The following is a 21095-nucleotide window of genomic DNA, read 5'->3' on the forward strand; positions in this document are numbered from 1 at the left end:
AAATAAGTTGGTTAGGTTTAGGGTTTGGGTTGGGCCTTAAGGCGGTTTAGGATGGGTTAAAGGTTAAGACTAGGGTGCGTTAGACTTAATGGGAAACATACAGTATTTGACGCTGCCACACTTAAGTCACATCCTTATTTTCCCGTCTGGAAGCAGTTCTACAGGGATACAGCAGCCAAACATATTGCAGCGGCTCGTGTCCTGGAGCCAGTAATATTGGAGCAGGGCGTGTCCTGCCTAGAAATTATGTGGGAATCCTAATAACACGTCCAAGATGGGGTGTAGTGATGAGCCAAGGAAAAACTGCGACCAACGCCGCCTGACTACATGACCGGGCATGCATTTGTGTTAGCCTCAAGACGATAGCAGACGCTAACGCCACCAGGCACATACAGCAGCTCGTATTTTGCAGCCTGTAAAATGTTCATCTGCCCCTCCATCAGCGTGCTTTAAGATGTTTTTATTGAACCCCTCAGTTGGAGTTTACTGTAAAAAAAAAAAAAAATACGATTACCTTCATGTTATATTTAAATACAAGACACACATCGTTTTAGAAATCACCAGATTAATTCTAACAGTCAATGGAAAATCCAATTGGCGGGCTAGCTAGTATTAGCATTTGGTCACAGGAGGGATTTAACTTCAAATAACGAATATTCACACATAAAGACCGTAGTAACACATAAGAAGTAATATAACAATACTCATGGCAGGCACAGCAGATACAGTCATTGATTGTGTAAAAAGATACTTTTTTTCCTAACTTTGATATGAAACCAGAGTAAACCTTTCCTGTTTTAGGTCAATTAGATCACCAAAATTATTTCTATTTGTTTGATATGAAACCAGAGTAAACCTTTCCTGTTTTAGGTCAATTAGATCACCAAAATTATTTCTATTTGCTAAATGCTAGAGTAATGAGACCATTTATACAACTATAATAGACAATACAATCATGGCTAAAATATTGGCACATTTTTATTTTTTTTTTTCTTTGTTTTTGTTCAATTTCTATTATTTTAATATATTATTATTATTTTACTTGTTAATTGGTACTTGTTGCTAATTTATTTTCTGGTTGTTCTTTTAAGTTCTAGTTAAAGTTGAGTTTTGGTAGTTGAAGAAATATATTTTTTTCAATGAATAATTGTTTGTTACTCATGATTTCAATATCAATCAAAATGATCGTCATTATTTATTTTGCCATAATTGCACAGCCCTAGTGTTGTGTCCCCTCCCACCGTCACAAGAGCCGCGAAACAAACCCAAACAAACTTCAGAATATATAGCCAATAGCACTCACCATAAATACATTGTGCAACATACTCAAAGTCTGAGACCAAGGCACATAGACATTTGGAAATTAGAAGGCAATGTGGGGAGGTGTGCGCATGCGTATGTGTGTGGGGGTTCAGAGTTCAGGTGGACGGAGGACAACAGAGGTAGAGCGGGCAGAGAGTTCAGCTTCCTGACAGCCTGATGAATAAAACTGTCTTTAAGTCGGCTGGTCCTGGCCCGCAGACTCCGCAGTCTCCTCCCTGATGGCAGAAGACTGAAGAGTGTGCACATCATCAAGACACGAGATAAAGCTTTGTTGGAATATCAATGCAAAGTAAATAGTTAATAGTTTCGTAATTGATTTATTCTTTTAAACATTTTTATTAATTTTCTGTAATTGCCTTGATTTTAGTGAGGTTAATACAGTCATCACCCTGAATGCAATTGTACTGACAATTTCTTAAAGGGACTTAAATAATACAGTATAACGACGCTAAATACGAAATAATCACTAAAACGGAATGCATTGTATCATGCATATACGGGGCCAGTATAGGTTTTGACACTGCCACCACGATGTGGCTCATGGTTGGCCGACAGGACCACCACTAAGCTTTACGTCGGAATTAATTGTTGAAGCTTTGTAGGAGGAATTCTTTCCCATTCTTGCTGGATGTACAACTTCAGTCGCTCAACAGTCCAGGGTCTTCGTCATATTTTGCACTTCATAATGCGCCAAACATTTGGGAGACAGGTACTTGCAATCTTTCACGAAGAAGCCACACTGTTGTAACACGTGCAGAATGTGGCTTGGCATTGTGTTGCTGAAATAAGCAGGGATGGCCCTGAAAAAGACATTGCTTGGATGGCAGCGTATGTTGCTCCAAAACCTGTATGTACCTTTCAGCAATAATTGTGCCTTCACAGATGTGCAGGTTACCCATTCCATGGGCACTAACGCATACCATCTCAGATATGCTGGCTTTTGAACTTTGCACTGATAGCAATCCGGATGGTCCTTTTCCTCTTTGGCCCACGACGTACACAACGTCCATGATTTCCAAAAACAATTTGAAATGTGGACTCGTCAGACCACAGCACACTTTTCCACTTTGCGCCAGTCAATCTCAGCTAAGCTCGGACCCAGAGAAACCGGCGGTCTGTCTGGGTGTTGCTGATCATATGGCTTTCGCTTTGCATTATGGACTTGTAACATTTGTAGATGTAGCGACAAACTGTGTTAACTGACGATGGTTTTCTAAGGTTTTCTGAGCCCACGTGGCAATATCCTTTACACTATGATGCTGGTTTTTAATGCAGTGCTGTCTGTGGGATCGAAGGTCACGGGTATTGTTGGTTATCAGCCTTGCTGCTTATGGGGAGAGATTTCTCCAGATTCTCTCGATGTTTTGATGATAGTATGGACCGTAGATGATAAAATACCGAAATACCTTGCAGTTGCACGTTCAGAAACGTTGTTCTGAAACTGTTGGACTGTTTGCTCATGCACTTGTCCACAAAGTGGGGAAGCCCTACCCGTTCTTCCTTATGGTCAACTGAGCCTTTCGGGGATGTTCCTTTTATACGAAATCATGACTGTCACCTGGTCACCTGTGGAATGTTCCAAACAAGTGTTTTTTTGAGCATTCCTCAACTTTCCCTGTCTTTTGTTGCCCATGTCCCAGCTTTTTTGGAACATGTTTAAGGCATCAAATTCAATGAGAATTCTAACACAAAAAACTAAAATAATGTTTATCAGTTTGAACCTTAAATAGCTTGTCTATGTAGTTTATTAAATTGAATATAGTTTGCAAAGGATTTCCAAATTATTGCATTCTGTTTTTGTTTACATTTGATACAACTCCCAACTTCTTTGGAGTTTGGGTTTGTAGTAAATACAATAGGCTTCTGTTGAGCATCGTGTTCTGCTCTGTCTCTGTGGTTAGATACAACGTCGTGTTCAGGTACCTGCTTAGTGTGCGGCGGGTCCAGTCACAGCTGCAGCACTGCTGGGCTTTGCAGATGCAGAGGAAACATCTCAAGTCCAGCCAGACAGACGCTATCAAGTGGAGGCTACGTAACCACATGGCTTTTCTGATTGATAACTTGCAGTACTACTTGCAGGTAACAGCCTCATCTTCTGTTTTCCCTATCAACTATGGGGAAACCATTTCACCCTGCCAAACATTAAACATTGTTTTTTGAGCGGGGCAACACGGTACATGACTGGTTAGCACATATGCCTCACAGTTCTGACGACCCAGGTTCAAATCCAGCCTCCCTTGTGTGGAGTTTGCATGTTCTCCCCATACCTGTGTGGGTTTTCTCCGGCACTCCGGTTTGTTCCCACATCTCCAAAACATGCATGGTAGGTTGATTGAAGACTAAATTGCCTCTAGGTGTCAATGTGAGTGTGAATGGTTGGTCTATGTGTGCCCTGCGATTGGCTGGCGACCAGTTCAAGGTCTACCCTGCCAGTAGCCCAGAGTTAGCTGAGATAGGCGCCAGCACGCTCACGACCCTAGTGAGGATAAGCGGTATGGAAAATGGATGGATGCATGTTTTTGAGGTTCCTTGATGGTTCATGTTGAGTCACAATGGCATAGGGATTCCCAGTGTAATGTTTTATAAAAGACATTTTAAAGCAGACTCTCTCAGGATCACTCAGACTATCACAAGCTGCTTTGCTATGTCTCCAGGTGGACGTGTTGGAGTCGCAGTTCTCTCAGCTGCTTCAGCAGATCAACTCCACCAGAGATTTTGAGAGCATCAGACTGGCCCATGACCATTTCCTCAGCAACCTGCTCGCCCAGTCCTTCATCCTCCTGAAGCCAGTATGCAATTGAACTGCACTTTGAATAATATTTAACTGATATCGAACCTGTGAGGTTACTCCAAGCCTAATGTTCCCGTTCTCAGGTCTTCCACTGCCTGAATGAGATCCTGGAGCTCTGTCATAATTTCTGTTCTTTGGTTAGTCAAAGTGTGGCATCCTTGGACGAGAGGGGAACCGCTCAGCTCGAAATTCTTGTCACAGTGGGCTGAGTATTGTTTTTACTGTTCCTAAATGTTAAGAATTAAAGTTTGCCTCACATTCTGTGTTTGTTTCAAGGGCTTCAGACGTCAGTCGTCGCTACTGTTCAAAATCCTGTCAAGCGTGAGGAATCATCAGATCAACTCAGATCTCGCTCAGTTGCTTCTGCGACTAGACTATAACAAGTACTACACCCAGGCTGGAGGCACCCTGGGCAGGTGAATCACATGCTTTTGCCAATTTCTGCTTAGTTTAAAAATATGACATCCAAAGTCACTGCCATATCGTTTTATTAAACAATGCAATTTTAAAACTGTAGAAGGCTGGCAGCAAAAAAAGTGCCATTATGTCACTGAATGTAGTAATGTTATTGGGACATTGTCTGACATACAATACTGTGTAGTGTAAAAATTCCCTCATCTAAAAAGATGGTTTTCAGAATTTTTTTTCACCTCTCGAAACAAGTTACCTCCTTGTTATAAGAAGCCAATGTTGCTGTCTAAAATGTCATTTTCTTTCATTTTAGTGTTTGAGAAGAGCACAGAGGATTTCCATTTCGCTGTCCCTAAACTCTCCGATCAAGCTTTTGCCCTTGGTGTTTCTTTTTAAGTGATCCGTGAAACATTGATGCACTAAAATTTCAAATGGCATAATATTCCCTTCATGGGCTTCTGACTGATGATGCTTTGGTTCCCCTTATCCACATGCCCGCCTCTACAGTCTCTAGGACAGCTTCTGCTTTAGAGGTGGCTGGCAGGTCTTAACCAATTTATTTTGGAAACTTTTCATAGTTTGGGCAATAGAACATTCAGACTATAGGTCTTCCTTTTTGTATATATTGAAACCTTCTCACATGTAACATGTCAAAAATAAAACCAACCATTAAAGTGAAACACTGATCACCATTTATTCTTTCATAAAAACAGAATGAAGTTATATACAGTAAAGGCATGCAACACAACAAACGCTTAAGAGTGAACAGGATTGAAGGCAGGTTGCACATTTATATTGTTGACGACGATGTCAAGGAGGAGTAGTTGTGGTGATATTGAGGCTTGCTCTGGAAACCAAGGCGTTCCCCACAGATGACACTCTGGATGAGCCACTCAGGAGATACCAGAGGGACTTCAAGTGACATCACATTTTTCTCTATAAGTGGTGGGCAAGAATGGTCTGAGACCACAACATCATACTTGCCTGCAGGAACGTCTACAAGTGAGAGGGGAAAACTAAATGTTGGCCACGTTTTCAAAGCAGAATAATGATGCAGTCTGTCTCTTTTACCAGAGCCGTCCTTGTCAGCATGGTAATGTCGGACAGAAGAAGCGCCACCCATGGTGACGAGCTGGGCCCAAAGCTCCACTGGCTTCTCAAATACCAGGAAAAAATGCAGGTCCTTGAAGGGACTACAGCGGGGATGCCTTGGGGGGGAAAAAAATATTACTTGAGAATTGATATACATTTTCTTTTACTTGTAATAGGTTTTGTAGTCTTAGCAACAAGTAAAACAATAACAAACAGTTGAAAGAAATGTCTTTTAGACAGTCGAAAAAGTACGTGAACCCCTAGGCCTGTGGTTCTCAATTGTCACCCTGCGACCTGCATTTTCCTATTGTTGTAGTAAGTAGTAGACCCACACAGACATTATCAATAAAGATTTTTTGTTTAAAAATAGCCTCTGAAAACACAGTACATTACAGTGGGTACGGAAAGTATTCAGACCCTTAAATTTTTCACTGATATTTCAGCCATTTGCTAAAATCATTTCTTTCCCCCCCCCCCCCCCCCCCCCTCATTAATGTACACACAGCACTCTGTATTGACAGAAAATACAATTGTATTAGGACCCTTTGCTCAGTATTTAGTAGAAGCACCCTTTTGAGCTAATGCAGCCATGAGTCTTTTTGGGAATAATGCAACAGGTTATTCACATCTGGATTTGGGGATCCTCTGGCATTCTTCCTTGCAGATCCTTCCAGTTTGGTCAGGTTGGATGGTGAACGTTGGTGGGCAGCCATTTTCATGTCTCTCCAGAGATGATCAATTGGGTTTAAGTCAGGGCTCTGGCTAGGCCATTCAAGAACGAACAGTCATGGAGTTGTTCTGAAGCCACTCCGTTATTTTAGCTGAAGGCTTAGGGTCATTGTCTTGTTGGAAGGTGAACCTTCGGTCCTGAGCACTCTGGAGAAGGTTTTCGTCCAGGATATCACTGTATTTGGCCACATTCATCTTTCCTTCGATTGCAACCAGTCGTCCTGTCCCTGCAGCTGAAAAACACCCCAAGAGCATGATGCTACCACCGCCATGCTTCGCTGTTGGGACTGTATTGGACAGGTGATGAGCAGTGCCTTGGTTTTCTCCACATATCCCAATTAGAATCAATGCCAAAAAGGTATATCTTGGTCACATCAGACCAGAGAATCTTATTTCTTACCATCTTGGGAGTCCTTCAGGTGTTTTTTTTTTTTTTGCAAACTCCATGCGGTCTTTCATGTGTCTTGCACTGAGGAGGGGCGTCCGTCAGGCCACTCTGCCATAAAGCCCCGACTGGTGAAGGGCTGCAATGAATGACTTTCTAGAACTTTTCCCCCCATCTCCCGATTGCATCTCTGCAGCTCAGCTACAGTGATCTTTGGGTTCTTCTTTACCTCTTTCGCCAAGGCTCTTCTCCCACGATTGCTCAGTTTGGCCGGACGGCCAGCTCTAGGAAGGGTTCTGGTCGTCCCAAACATCTTCCATTTAAGGATTACGGAGGCCACTGTGCTGTTAGGAACCTTAACTGCGGCATTGTTTTGTAACCTTGGCCAGATCTGTACCTTGCCACAATTCTGTCTCTGAGGCAGTTCCTTTGACCTCATGATTCTCATTTGCTCTAACATGCACTGTGAGCTGTAAGGTCTTATATAGACAGGTGTGTGGCTTTCCTAATCAAGTCCAATCAGTATAATCAAACACAGCTGGACTCCAATGAAGGTGTAGAACCATCTCAAGGATGATCAGAAGAAATGGACAGCAACAGAGTTAAATGTGAGTGTCACAGCAAAGGGTCTGAATACTTATGGCTGTGTGATATTTCAGTTTTTTGTTGTTTTTTTTAAATTGAAAAAATGTCAATATGGGGTGCTGTGTGTACATTAATGGGGGTGGGGATGTGGTGAACAAATGATTTTAGCAAATGGCTGCAATATAACAAGAGTGAAAAATTTAAGGGGGTCCGAATACTTTCCGTACCCACTGTATTTTTAAATGCCATTTCAAATGGGTTTGCTGTATAACCAAAGCATATTGCTAGCCATTACATCTGCCAGCCAGAGGCTGAGCTGCACTGTATTTGATTACAGAGTAAACTAGTGGCTAGAGCACAAGGAAGAAACATTTCTAATCATGGGATGAGAATGGTTAAAGCTGCTGGTTAAAGCTACTAACGTTTTGCCTAATGTAAACAATACTTTGCACAAAAAGACTTGTCAAAATTGGAAAAGGTCACAAAAGTATCACTTAAAGTCTTGATAATCATCAATCCATTGTAAGACACACAAATGGAGAACATTCAGCACTCTTATTTCTCTCCCTGGAATAATCCTGTAAAAATGACACTCCATGAGGTGAAAGAGAATCCTAGCATCTGTACTGACAAATCGACGATAAATAAAACATTAATAAGTATGGATGCTATTGGAAAACATCACAAAGGAAGCCATTACTGTACAATTTTTTTTTTTTTTTTTTTTAAATGCTACATGTTTAAAATTTGCAAAAGAGCACCTGGATGTTCCATAGCACTACTGGCAAACTATTGTGTTGACACATGAAACCAAAGTTGAGTTGTTTGGAAGGAATAAACGACACTGTGGAGGGGAAAAAAGGCACACCACCATCAAAGCTTCATCCAATTGAAGTGTGGTGGAGTTGGCATCATAGTTAGGGAGTGCTCTATTACCTCTTGGCCTGGACACATTGCTATTATCGATGGAGAAAAACAAACATTCATAACACAATTTTTACCATTCCACAATGGCATCATCTGGTCCCAAGCCAGCAGGCAGCAGATAGTTCCTATAGTTGAGCAGTTTGTTGTCTTTGCAGCAGTCTCGCACCCACAGATGTGAGACACATGGCACACCACTGGCCAAGCACAGTAAGTACTTCCTGGTACGGCAGTGCTGGTCTACGATAAGAAGACTCTGGTAGGCTGCTTTGCACTATGGAGAGGACCAAGATGAGGTGAGGATTAATTATAACTGAATTCATTACCATTTTCTAGTTTGTATTATGAGTCCACTTGCCTGTTCTTCATTGAAGTCTGGTAAAACAAAGCCTCCACCTGCCTGGAGCTGAGACTCAGTGTATGCTTTGTTAAATGGGCCAGTCTGCACATAATCTACTTGGAAAATGGAGACAATAAATGACAACCCAACAACTGGGATGCTGAGTATAGTCTGCCTCACCATCGTCGTCCTCATCCTCACTAGTGAGTTTATTGTTTAGTCGGTCCCTCTCAGACGAGGCTGTCAGCATGAAGGCGAAGCCCATGAAGAGAGATGTGTTCTGGGGTATCGGGCCGTGAGTCTCTGGTGGATCACACGGGTGGGCGGCAAGATCTGTGCCACTGCCAGACGTGTTGCACACACCGACCCGCTGAGCTGCAGGACCACACGGTGCATCCATGTTATATAGTATCAATTTGAAAATCGGTTCACCCAAGTTGTGTATTAAAAAAAAAAACATTCAATTGTAGTGGTTGTAGTAAAAAAACTGCTAAGAGAAACACCAGTGATGTTGCATTCTTTACTCCCATCTTCCCTCTACCTGTGGACCACCACCAGGACAGCACCACAAGTGTCACTTTTTTCATTACCAAATAAGCCTCAGCAACAGCCCGCAAACAGCATGGGGAGGAAGGACTTGGGTCGATATGACTGACGTCTCAGTCGTTAACGCTCAGCACAAAACACACAATCACGTCCAACACAGACATGAAATCTGACAAGATTAGAAAGCATCATACCAATCATTTCAAAATCATTTAATTAAAAAAAAAGTGCAGAGCTGTGCAAAGTTAAAAACTGATACATCATCATTAAATGCTCAACTTTTTTAAAACACCAATTAGAACATATTTAAACAGTCACCATTTCCATTGACACAACTGCGATAAAAATTGGTTCATTATAAATATGATTAATCTAATTAAAACACAGGTATTGTTTAAAAAAAAAAAAAAAAAAAAAGGTTAAAGTAAAATCATGACATGCCCCCCCACTCCCCCATTGAGACATTTAGACTTTTGGTGAGAGAGTCGCTGTACCGGCTCTGGCATTAGGACCCCTGCGGCTTCTTTTGGCTGGCGAACTCTCGTTATCAAGTGTCCTCAGCCTTTTCTTAGTGGATGGGCCTGGGTTACGTGGGCTGCTGGAGGAACTGTGGATAGGAGTGTTCGAGCCCCCAGGGGCTCCTCTGCGGCGCCTTTTGCCCTCCACCAAATTATCTGCAGAAAAAGAAAACATGAGGCTTCTGATTAAGCCCAACACATTGTGTTGATGCAAAGAGAAAACAAAGCCCACTCACTGCAGTGCAACATTGTGTGCCAATGGTAATCGCTCAGCATTCACATTCATATTCTTTTGTCATTTTACAGCATGATCACTGCTCAACGTAGTCAAACTCAATCAAAACATGCCGCTTGTTCATTACAGGTGTGCTATTGATATTTATTCAGACCAAACAGTAAGTAATGTAATGATGTGTACTTAAACTTAAGCATCCAATCAAATGCTTTTAAATAGATTTTTACATTATACAGGCAAGTCCAAACGTAGAGTTAACACCTTTAGTGTAGTACCACGTTGTGCCGTAACATCCCAGTCAGCATTGAGGTTTACTGGAAGAGATGCAGCATAATTAAAGCACGAAGAAAAGGCGGACAAGGTCCTCAAATGAGCTACAGTAATAAATGTTCCCACAGAGCAAAGTATATATGCCTGTGAGTATTGTTGTATTCTCTCTTTTGTACGTGTTGCTACTCTGTGTGCATTTAAGTAGCAGTTTTTTAAGGATTCTAATACCCATGACATCTATTGAATGTGATCTGTTAGCATGAAGCTAAAGTACTTTTCGTCAGACGAGATATGGTTTGTTTGAACAGTTAAGTGCTTAAATATAAAATGTTTCATTATATTTTGTCCCATGCATCAATTTTACAGTAAACTTCAACTGGGAGTGACGAATAAACAGCAAACCCGCTTCGCCTCTCATTTGGGAGAAGCGTGCGAGCGAGTGAGATGGAACGTAACCCCCACAATAAACTGCATTGCTCACTTGCACTGTATCTGGGGCCAGCATTGTAGCTCTCAATTCCTCGCTTTGACATTTTGGTTTACTTACAGAACAATGTCTACATTTCCATATTTTCATAATTTTGTCAACATTACCGCAGGACAGTTATCACAGTATATTTTGTAATAGGATAACAATTTAAAAAAAAATCTAAATTCTGCATACTGTTCAATTCCTTAACATAATCATTACTCTATAATTGTCACCATTAATGAATTATGCCTTCAATATTTGTTATTTTAATGTTTTTATTGCATCAACCTTGGCGGACACAGTTGCAGCCTGATTCAAAGTATGTGAGATTTTGACATGCCACTATCTGTGTCTATGGATTAATTCGCCTTTAACAATTTTGTTTTCAACCTTGGTTTAAAAAAAAAGTAATAATAATAAAAAATCAGATTAATCAAATCTGTTTCGCAAACAAACTAATAACATTGCTGATAGAGTGAATTGGATAGTTTATGCATGGACAATAGTGGCATATTAACAGCATGCACCAACCAGCTTTTTTTCCTTTTTTTTTTTTTTTTTTTTCCAACGTTTATTTCATCGAATTCATTCATGAAATTTTCATCACGGTGGACGGACACAGCGCCGAGTCAGCGTTCAGTGATTTCCGTAACATTTGGCAGCTCTGTACTTACCTAGGCTGATGTCAGAGGCCTTGGCCAGGGGAGTGGAGGGCTCATAGGGGCCAAGGCTGTGGTGCTCTCTCAGTCTGTTTCCCTGTTCCAGGGAGAGAATGACTGATGTCCTGTTGTACCACTGCTTTTGGCCCTCACGCTCGACACTATAGAAGAGGTCTCGGCCTTCTGTTTTATAACCCTTCACGATACCTAAAAACACAAAGATGCACGTGATCAGAATGCACTAGTACTGATTTCCCCCTGCACAAACAAGGCTCTACTCGCCTCATTTGGGGCAGTTGGTTTTCCACCTCAGAATTTTTTAGAGGGTGAACGCACCTTGAACAAATGAGTTGTAACAATACATGATAACAAACAATGAAGGGGACAGAAGACTGAGGAGTCCCCTATATTTCTCACCCCTTTACTCTCAGAGCAATCCATTTCCGTTTTACTGTATAATGACGCTCTTGTCAGTAGCAGTAGCGCTGCTGTCACCCAAGTATCAAGATAAAGTGGAGTGACGCTTTTCATCACCAAGAGCATATTAAGGCAGTTCAAATGGTAAACTATATTAATGTAAAGTAAAAATGTAAAAGATGATCGACTTATTTGATAGTCTTCAAGAAGGACCTTAAGGACTACCGTATTTTCACGACCATAAGGTGCACTTAAAAGTCGTAAATTTTCTCCAAAATGGACGGGGCGCCTTATAATGCGGCGCGCCTAATGTGTGCACCCAGTTCCAAAATCTATCAATGTTGTTGTGTGATGAGCGCTCCGCTTGACTGGGAGCATTTCCTGCCGACACGCTGCTTATACAGAGGAAAAGCGGACCTGCCTGAGGACAGCATACGGACGTAAAGGGTGCCCGTGAAGGAGGACGCTAAAGGCACGCCCCCAGTAGGTATACAGCGCCGGTCAAGCCAGCCTCCACTCGTAAAGTAGCAATCAAGCCAGCCGCCCCTAATTTTGTTCATACGAGGCATTACCGTAATAAGTCGGCAACTCGCGGCAAAAGTCACCTTCAAAATAAAAGCTTCCCAATAATACGGACGTCAATGCTCTTCGGTTAAGGAATGGTTAATTTGAATCTTGACATGCATTAAAAAATTGTGTTTATTCGATTTCAGAGACTTTTATTTTGAAATACAATATCAGATCTTCACCAAACCTCTTTTAGTGTAGTCCTTGGGGGTCTGTCACACAGATCTGGACTTGTCTTGCGATACCAATGGGATTATGTTGGGGTGGCTTTGGCTCATTAAGTAGGTTCGAATCCCTGCTACGACTGTCCGCATGTCGAAGTTTCCTTGGGCAAGACACTGAACCCTAATTTGCTCCCAGTGGCCCTGGCAGCGCCTCGCATGGCAGCAGTCGCCCATTGGTATATGAATGTGTGTGTGAATGTGAGGCTTTATAAAGCGCTTTGGGCACTGTGATTATGTGGATAAAGTGCTATATAAGTGCAGTCCATTTACCATTTATTTTTCCTAAGATATCAAATAAACTACATTTTTTTTAATGCATCTCAAGATTCAAATTAACTTTGCTGGTTGCAATCGTTAACCGAAGAGGACTGACGTCTTTTATTTTGAAGGTAGCTTTTACAGCGAATTGGCGACCTATTACCGTAATGCCTAGTATGAACAAAATTAGGGGCGGCTGGCTTGACTGCTACTTTACGAGTGGAGCCTGGCTTGACCGCAGTCGAAAACAGCACCTACGAAGAGACGCTTACGAAGCACAGTTTAAACTGGAAGCTATCAGTTACGCGGAGGAACATGGGAATCGAGCAGCCGCGAGAGAATTCAAAATCAATGAATCCATGGTTTGCAAGTGGAGGAAGCAGGAAAACGAGCTTCGCCAAGTCAAGAAGACGAACGCGGAAACAAGGCGAGGTGGCCCGAGTTGGTCTTCCAACTGGAGAAATGGATTAATGAACTCCAACCGCTGGACATCGGTGTAAACAGGGCATTCAAAGTGAAGTTGCGAGCGGCGTGGGAGCCATGGATGACAGATAGCGAACACAATAATGCGGTGCGCCTTATGTATGTAACTGAGACTGCACCTTTTAATACGGTGCGCCCTATGGTCGTGAAAATGCGGTATATAGAATTTTCTCAAATTAAATTTTTTTAGTTAGTTTAGAAGGTAAACAATATTCGAAAACTTTGGTGGTAAATATTAGCAGTCTAACTTTAGCTGTCAGATAATTGTAACAGATGTCAACAGCAGGACAAAGTCATCTAAATTTCGTTCCCGCCCGAAAGTATGTTTGCCTTGAGCCCCCAAATGACTAGCTAGTTACGCCCTGGTTCGAGACCGCGCCGTCACTTGGCATGACAACCAAAGTGGATTAGCGCAGTTAGCTAGCTGCGAAAAAATAATGTGAATTCCAGGACACACCGGCACTTCAAAAAGGACGTCGCTGTCATAAATATGCATTCTTCAATTCGGCGCCAAGCGGCATCGGGTCTTGTCTTCCCGGATGCGTCACTCCCTTAAACTGGGAAAGCCCGTGAGCCTGACTGCTTAGCCAGCAGCAGCTGGCGGATTTTATGAAGGGGGGAACGAAACCAATAACACCGTTCACACACTGCAGAATGAATGCGCTCACTTTAACTTTCATCAGGAAGGGCTTCTGAGTTTTGATGCGGCCAATTTTGATTCGCCAGCAAAGAAATACACGCAAAGTGTAGTTCTTCAGTTGTTATTTGGGTTCTCCCACTCCGATCACGTGATCGGAAATCAGAGCCAATCACATGATTTTCAGCTGATCGATAACTGAAAAAGATTGGAAAATTAAATTCTTAATTTCTAAAGTCAATAATTAAATATTTTATGTTTACTTGATTGGAACCACTGCTAACTTATGAAGTGCGCAATCTATTTTTAGACTTTGGTTTTTGATTTCCACGTCTGGCGCTGTTGTTCCAATCCATCGTGATTACCAGTGATGTCTGACTCAAGTTCACCAATCAAGCCATACAAGAAATTCACGTCCATACACAAAGTCTTCTATTGTGTTTCGCGGGTAAATCAAAGTGAGTCGTGACAGCTGCACGTGACTCGTGTTTACATTACAGACTATGAAAAACAACAGCGTTAACTTGCAGCGTAGTTTTGTCACTTCCCAAACTAGGATATTTCAGCCCACGTCTAACTTGAGAAAACACCTTGCGGTAAGTTGCAGATGTTTTTGCTGTAGTTTTGGCTGTGGCTATGGCAACGTTAGCACTATTTTATGGTTACAAGTAACTGTAACATGCATCTTTTGGCGTATGTTCTGTTCTCTCTCTCTCTGTCTGTTTCGCTCACAAACACACACTATCAATAAGTCTGTTCAGCAAACAGCTTAATTTAGTCATTATAGTGGATAGAGCAAATAATGTTTCTGTAAAGCCCTATGCATGTGTTGATGTTTTTTTCACATAAAAATTGCAATGGTTGCAGGTGTGTGTGGACTCCCATTGAACATGCGTTTGAATGTGATCTGTTACTTCTGAACACAGCCACATCCCAGTTGGGAATACATCATGTTGCAACCAGATTTTATTATTTATTTTTTATTTATTTATTATTTTTGTCTTCTTAGAACGTTATTTAAACAGGTAAAAGGCCAGTTAAAACATCTATTATGCAACGGTGACCTGGCCAAGAAGGCAGCAAGTTAAACGTCAAGTCCAAGTCAATAACATTGAAGTTTATTTCAAGTATTTTCACCTCCTGTCTCAAAAAGATACAAAAATAAATCCGTTGAGTTGTACAAATTCTAGGTCACTTAAATCGTGGAAAAAGTTTGAAAATTGTTTATCTTGGTCACAAAAACGTGGCATTTGAACAGAGGTGTGGAGACGTTTTAATATCTTGTTCCTGTTTTTGTAGTCTACCTGGTGAGCCTACAGTATTGTGCTGTTCAACAAGTAGAAACAATATAAGACAGTTTCATGGAGCTGAATTTGCCTTAATTTGTTATTTTACAAATATTTTATTTTATAAAATTTTATTTATGTTTGGATTAAGTGATATTGGTCAGCAATGTCTGAATTAGTACATTCATATTTGATTTAGTTATTTTTATTTCATTTGACGTTCATAGTTACTCACGCATTACTCAGTTTTTTTCACTGAGTACTGAAGTAATGATTTGGAGGACTACTTTTTACTTTTAATTGAGTCATTATGCAAAAGTAACAGTACTCTTACTTGAGTACAATAATTAGCTACTCTACCCACCTCTGGCCAAAAGATATTTAACAATTTATTTTTTCAAACACATTTTTAAAAAGCAACAAAATGACATGATCCAAAGAAATTCAAAGAAAGTCAGTAATTGCCATCACTTTTTCATACAGGGCCAGGTAACTGAAAAACATATTTTTCCCTTAATAAATGAAATTAGCGGCACGGTGGACGACTGGTTACAGCGTCTGTCTTACAGTTTTGAGGACCGGGGTTCAATCCCCGGCCCCGCCTGTGTGGAGTTTGCATGTTTTCCCCGTGCCTGCGTAGGTTTCCTCCCACATCCCAAAACATGCATGGTAGTTAATTGGCAACTCTAAATTGGTATGAATGTGAGTGCAAATGGTTGTTTGTTTGTATGTGCCCTGCGATTGGCTGGCAACCAGTTCAGGGTGTACCCCGCCTCCTGCCCGATGACAGCTGGGATAGGCTCCAGCACGCCCGCGACCCTAGTGAGGAGAAGCGGCTCAGAAAATGGATGGAGGGATGGATGAAATTACCATTCAAAAACAGCATTTTAAGTTTGCTTGGTTTATATTTGTCTGATAGTTACATTTGTTTGATGATCTTAAATAAAGTGGAGAAACTATGCAAAAATATAAGAACTTCAAAAGGGGGCCAATACTTTTCACGGCACGATATACGCACGTGGATAAAATTGTTAGTATCCCTCTGTAGATGAAAGAAAAACACACAGTGATCACGGAAATAACTTAAGAGTTATAATAAAACCTTTATGAAAATTAACCAGTGAAAATGAGACATTGCTTTTGAGTTGAGCTGTGTTATTTAAGTCTCGAGCTCTACTATTGTGATATACCAGTAGCATATATGTATTCAGGACCTAAACCATTCAGTGATTTATAGACCGGCAGCAGATATAAAAAGTCTAGCTGACTGGGAGCCAGTGTAAAGACTTTTTTTTAAAACAAATTTTAATGAACTGGTAGTGTAGTGGTACATGCTTCTGCCTTTCACACAGACGGCGCAGGCTTAATCCCCGGTCAGTGCGCCAATTCCTAGCCCCTGCCAATGGTATATACACAGATGGACAAAACTGTTGGTACACCTGTTAATAAATGAAAAAGCAACAGTGTTCACAGAAATAACTTGAATCTGACAAAAGTAATAAAAATAAAAATATAATGAAACTTAACCAATGAAAAGCATGGCTTTTGAATGATGGCAACCTGAACTTAATTTTTGCACAATCTTTTGAGGCAATCACTGCAATCAAATGATTTTTGTAACTTTCAACGAGACTTCTGCACCTCTCAGCAGGTATTTTGGCCCACTCTTTATGAGAAAACAGCTAGTTGTCTCAGGTTTGAAGGGTGCTTTCTCCAGACAGCATGTTTCAGCTCCTTCCAGAGATGTTAAATAGGATTTAGATCAGGGCTCGGAGAAGGCCACTTCAGAATACGCCAATGTTTGCCCTTTGCCATTCTTGGGTGTTTTTAGCTGTTTTGGTTCATTCTCCTTTTGCAAGACCCGTGATTTGTGACTGAGACCAAGCTTTCTGACACTGGGCAGCACATTTCTCTCTAGAATACCTGGATAGTCTTGAGATTTTATTGTACCTTGCAGATGCATGACACCCTGTGCCATATGTAGCAAAGCAGCCTCCGAACATTCCAGTCTCTCCTCCCTGTTTTACAGTAGGGACAGTGTTCTTTTCTTGGTATGGTGTCTTCCTTCCGTCTCCCATTAAGTCCACTTTGGATCAAACAATGATAGATGGTGGGATCTTACACTGATCTACCTTGACCTTGGAGTTCACCTTTAATTTCTCTGGAGGTTGTTTTGGGCTTTTTTTTTTTTAATATATAAACCATTCGCACTATCCGTCTCTTCAATTTGCCATAAATTTTCCTCCTGCTAGGGAGTTTGGCTACAGTCTGGTGGATCTTAGATTTCTCAATAATATGGGTGTAGTGACTTTGACCCAGTTGCCAGAACCTTCCCCCCCCACCTGGATAAACTGCATCCTTCTAAGCCGCCCTCCTGTGAGACTCCCCCAACAGGACTCCTCGTGGACCCTAAACTAATTAACATCTACCCTCGAAGTCTGAACTCCCAAGCATCAAAGGCCAGATGTTTTCACCGGACCACCTGTCTGTGAATAGGAACAATTGCTGGGACAAGGCGACACCCGCTGGCATCGAGAGGAACTGCAAAGTCGAACCAGGGGGGACTCTCATTTGATGTTGAATCAAGGATAAATGTCTGTTTTGATATATTTCACAAACTCTGCAGAAATTTTCCAAATGTATGCCTTGATGTCTGTGTCAGTGTGTCAACTTTACAAGTGCAATTGTGAGATTTTGAAAATTGTGTGTCTTGATTTGACTCCCAGCAGCATGAAATGTGATTTGAACCATAAGCACTTGATTTGCCAAAACTAGACTTTACACAGATTTTATCGGCCTGATCGGTATCGGCTGATAATTAGCATTTTATGATGATCGGCTGATCGGCTTTAATGTCATAATTCGCCGATCCGATCAATGACTCTGCAAACGACATTTACTCCGCGTCGCCATCGTGCACAGTATATTGGAATCCAATAGTTAGTTTATTTTTAGCCTTGTCGCGTGTCTTTTGACACTACTGTACTGCAAATATCTGACGGCCAATAAAGTTATTGAAATTTTTTTTTAAAAACGTCGGCGGTGTGGGACAAACAACACGTAACGTAACGGATCAGACCACAAGACTTTTACGATTGCACTATGTCAGACTACTGCAATAAAATCTTGTATTCCGATACCACCGCATCCTGTCTTTTACGATCATTGGGCTTTATCTTGTCAACTCAAATGCGACCAGATACACTCGTTACCGTGGAGACGACAACAAGAGTGGATCACGTTGACTGTATTATTAGGACAAAATGGGGAAAAACGTGTGTTGGTGGTCACCGGGACTCAGGACAGGCGAGGACGTTCGTTTAAGGCTTGCTTGAGGTATGTTCACGTACTTTTAATACGATATGGCTCGCAAGCAGCCAACAAAAACGTTATGTAGCCTAGCAAGCTAGTGCTAGCACTAACGGTTGTACCGGCGTTCTGTCGAATCATGCTCTAAAGTTTGGGTGAAGGGTGAAGTAATTTATTACAGTAAGTTAGCACTCATTATTTCTGTCATGTTGTAATGTTGGTTTGACCTGACTGATTAGAATACATGCCCTGACTAGAGCAGTGATTTCCAACCTTTATGGAGCCAAGGAACATATTTTACAATTGATAAATCTCACGGCACACCAACAAACAAGAATGCATTTCCTGCTATCTAATAAAAGACCATTCATTTGTTCTGTCTGTCACTACGCCTCACTGGCATAAATTGATGGGTAAAAAAAATACATTTTATTGTAAATATAATTTTTTGAGCAATTAAGTACACAAGTATATACAGTAAATGAACAGATCATTTAAATAGACACATTGCTCCATCTTGTGATCGGATTGGTGATCGGTTATTGTTTTTTTTTTTTGTTTTTTTTTTAAACTCGCTGATCGGCCCCTAAAATCCTGATCGTGTTAAGCCTGGGCCAATATTAAAGTACAGTCAGTCTGATATACATATATACGTACGTATATACGTACATATATACGTACATATGTACATATACATATATACACACACATATATATATATATATATATACACACACATATATATACATATATTTTCTACCGCTTACCGGTCTTTACGTATGCCTATTTTTGTATTACCATTATTATTTTCTTTTCATTATAAAATCCCTCTGCATTGTTTCCCTGTAGTTTTTCCCTTTTAGATTTAATATTATTTTCTATAAAATTCCACTTCCTGTTGTATTTTGTGTGTTTGAGTAGAACAGTAAAACCGCTGTAATCGAGAACTCTTATTGCATAATTGTAGCTGCCTTCTAGATAACAGAGATTAATAGAGGCTTTTCATCGCTTTTCCTAAAGTTTACACATATACAAAGAGACGTGGTGCCCCTTTTCGAGACAAAGATAGGTTGATTGTAACCTTAAACTTACGTCAAACTAATCCGGATGTGAATGCAGGCATTCGCTTTCCGCCGTATTCTTTTCCAAAATTAATTACAATTTTATCCAAAACCAATATACGCTACATCAGCATTTTGAGAGTAATAAATAGCCTGTCAGCAACATATTGCAAAAACAAAACAAAACAAAACTATGAACTAGTTCATTTTTGGAACAGTTAACTGAACTAGTTTACGTAGAAAATGAACTATCCCAACACTGGGGGCAGATATGACGCAATCATGAAGCGTTATCATGACTGGTCGGTAGAGTCCAAATCTATACCTGCTACCAAGTTTACCGTTTATACTGCACACAGCTATTTGGATGGACTCTTTTTTTCTTCTTAATGCATTGCAGAGGTATTGGATGGGGACCCGGTATTGACAGATACTCCATATCAAGTGACTTGGACTTGGAGAAAAAAAAAAAAAAAAAAAAAAAAAAAAAAAAAAAAGTGATTAGGACATCCGCAGTTGTTATCATTAACAAATTAAGCATTTTTTTGTTGTTGTTTTCTCAGAAGTGAGCTTACAGCAAAGTTGTGTCCATTGATTTTTTTCTTCCCAGTACGAGCACTATCCAAGTTGATAATAGAAGGAAGCAATTTTGGGTGCACTTTTTTTCCATGTCAAGTTATCATAATGGGTACTGTATTGTAATGAAATGCATTTCAGAGTCTGTAAATTTTCTTTTAAGTAAAAAAAATAAATAAATAAATAAAAAACTACTTTTACCAGAGTTCTTTATAGAGATATCTGTACTTCTGCTTAAATGATGCGACCATAAAAATCTGCTCAGCCATTGAGCAACAAGTGAATTTCCCCGCTGGTCAATAGTATTCTTTATCCAGCTGGGTTTTGATGTCACTGATACAGTATCGGTTTGTCATGCATCAAGCCCTTGGCTGACCAGGTACTGGAAATAGTACTAGTTTTACCAATAGAAAAGTGACGACAACGATCAGAGTCAAGTAGGTGCAGTGCCGTAGAAGATAGGCGCTTGTGAGATCCTATTTCTTACCTACACTGAAGAACTCATCTTCCACCAAAGCAGTGACCTCAGTCTCCAGTGGAATGGGATCACACAGCAGGATATCTTTTCCTGCCACTTCACACTCATAGCCATCATCAAATCGCAGGCGGAATCTGCCCTCCCCAGGATCTTTGACAATGCAGCCAGAGTAGAAGTAGCCATTGGAAGACCACTTGGCCACTACTCTCATTCCCACGAAGCTACTTCCAGCTGAGCTTGCCTCCTCTGGGGATGAGCGGAGGGAGTTGGAGTGGCATGGGACCTCAGCGTCTGTTGGGCTGACAGGGACGCCTGGGGCCACTATGTGTGTGTAGGGTTCATCCTCTGAGGAGGACAGGGGCTGACCTTGAGTGCCAAGACGCGACAGTGAGCTAGCACCTCCTCCCCTGAAAGATCCAAAAGATTTGATCAAACCAAACCACATGCTGCAAACAAACAGCTAATGTGAAGATTGTTAGCAAGAAGAAGTGTAGTGTTAATTACAGCAGGTAATGCAAG

General features: G+C 41.0%; 2 protein-coding genes across 4 annotated transcripts in view; one reads left to right on the plus strand and one right to left on the minus strand.

The window, feature by feature from the left end:
• tubgcp4 (tubulin gamma complex component 4) overlaps positions 1 to 5205 on the plus strand; it is a 57502-nt gene extending 52297 nt beyond the window's left edge. For all 3 annotated transcript variants that reach the window (XM_061664445.1, XM_061664426.1, XM_061664435.1), the window contains 5 exons: positions 3225 to 3402; positions 3978 to 4112; positions 4198 to 4314; positions 4391 to 4530; positions 4839 to 5205. In XM_061664445.1, coding sequence (XP_061520429.1) covers positions 3225 to 3402; positions 3978 to 4112; positions 4198 to 4314; positions 4391 to 4530; positions 4839 to 4845 — 577 coding nt within the window. In that variant the 3' untranslated portion in view covers positions 4846 to 5205. The remainder of the gene's footprint in view (positions 1 to 3224; positions 3403 to 3977; positions 4113 to 4197; positions 4315 to 4390; positions 4531 to 4838) is intronic.
• Positions 5181 to 21095, minus strand: part of tp53bp1 (tumor protein p53 binding protein, 1) — a 50082-nt gene continuing 34167 nt past the window's right edge. Inside the window, 8 exon segments of the mRNA XM_061664412.1 lie at positions 5181 to 5521; positions 5597 to 5733; positions 8318 to 8514; positions 8599 to 8693; positions 8761 to 8955; positions 9621 to 9800; positions 11296 to 11487; positions 20586 to 20983. Of these exon segments, the coding sequence (XP_061520396.1) occupies positions 5316 to 5521; positions 5597 to 5733; positions 8318 to 8514; positions 8599 to 8693; positions 8761 to 8955; positions 9621 to 9800; positions 11296 to 11487; positions 20586 to 20983 (1600 nt within the window). The 3' untranslated portion in view covers positions 5181 to 5315.

This window comes from Phycodurus eques, chromosome 2 (genome assembly GCF_024500275.1).
Source record: "Phycodurus eques isolate BA_2022a chromosome 2, UOR_Pequ_1.1, whole genome shotgun sequence".
NCBI lineage: Eukaryota > Metazoa > Chordata > Actinopteri > Syngnathiformes > Syngnathidae > Phycodurus > Phycodurus eques.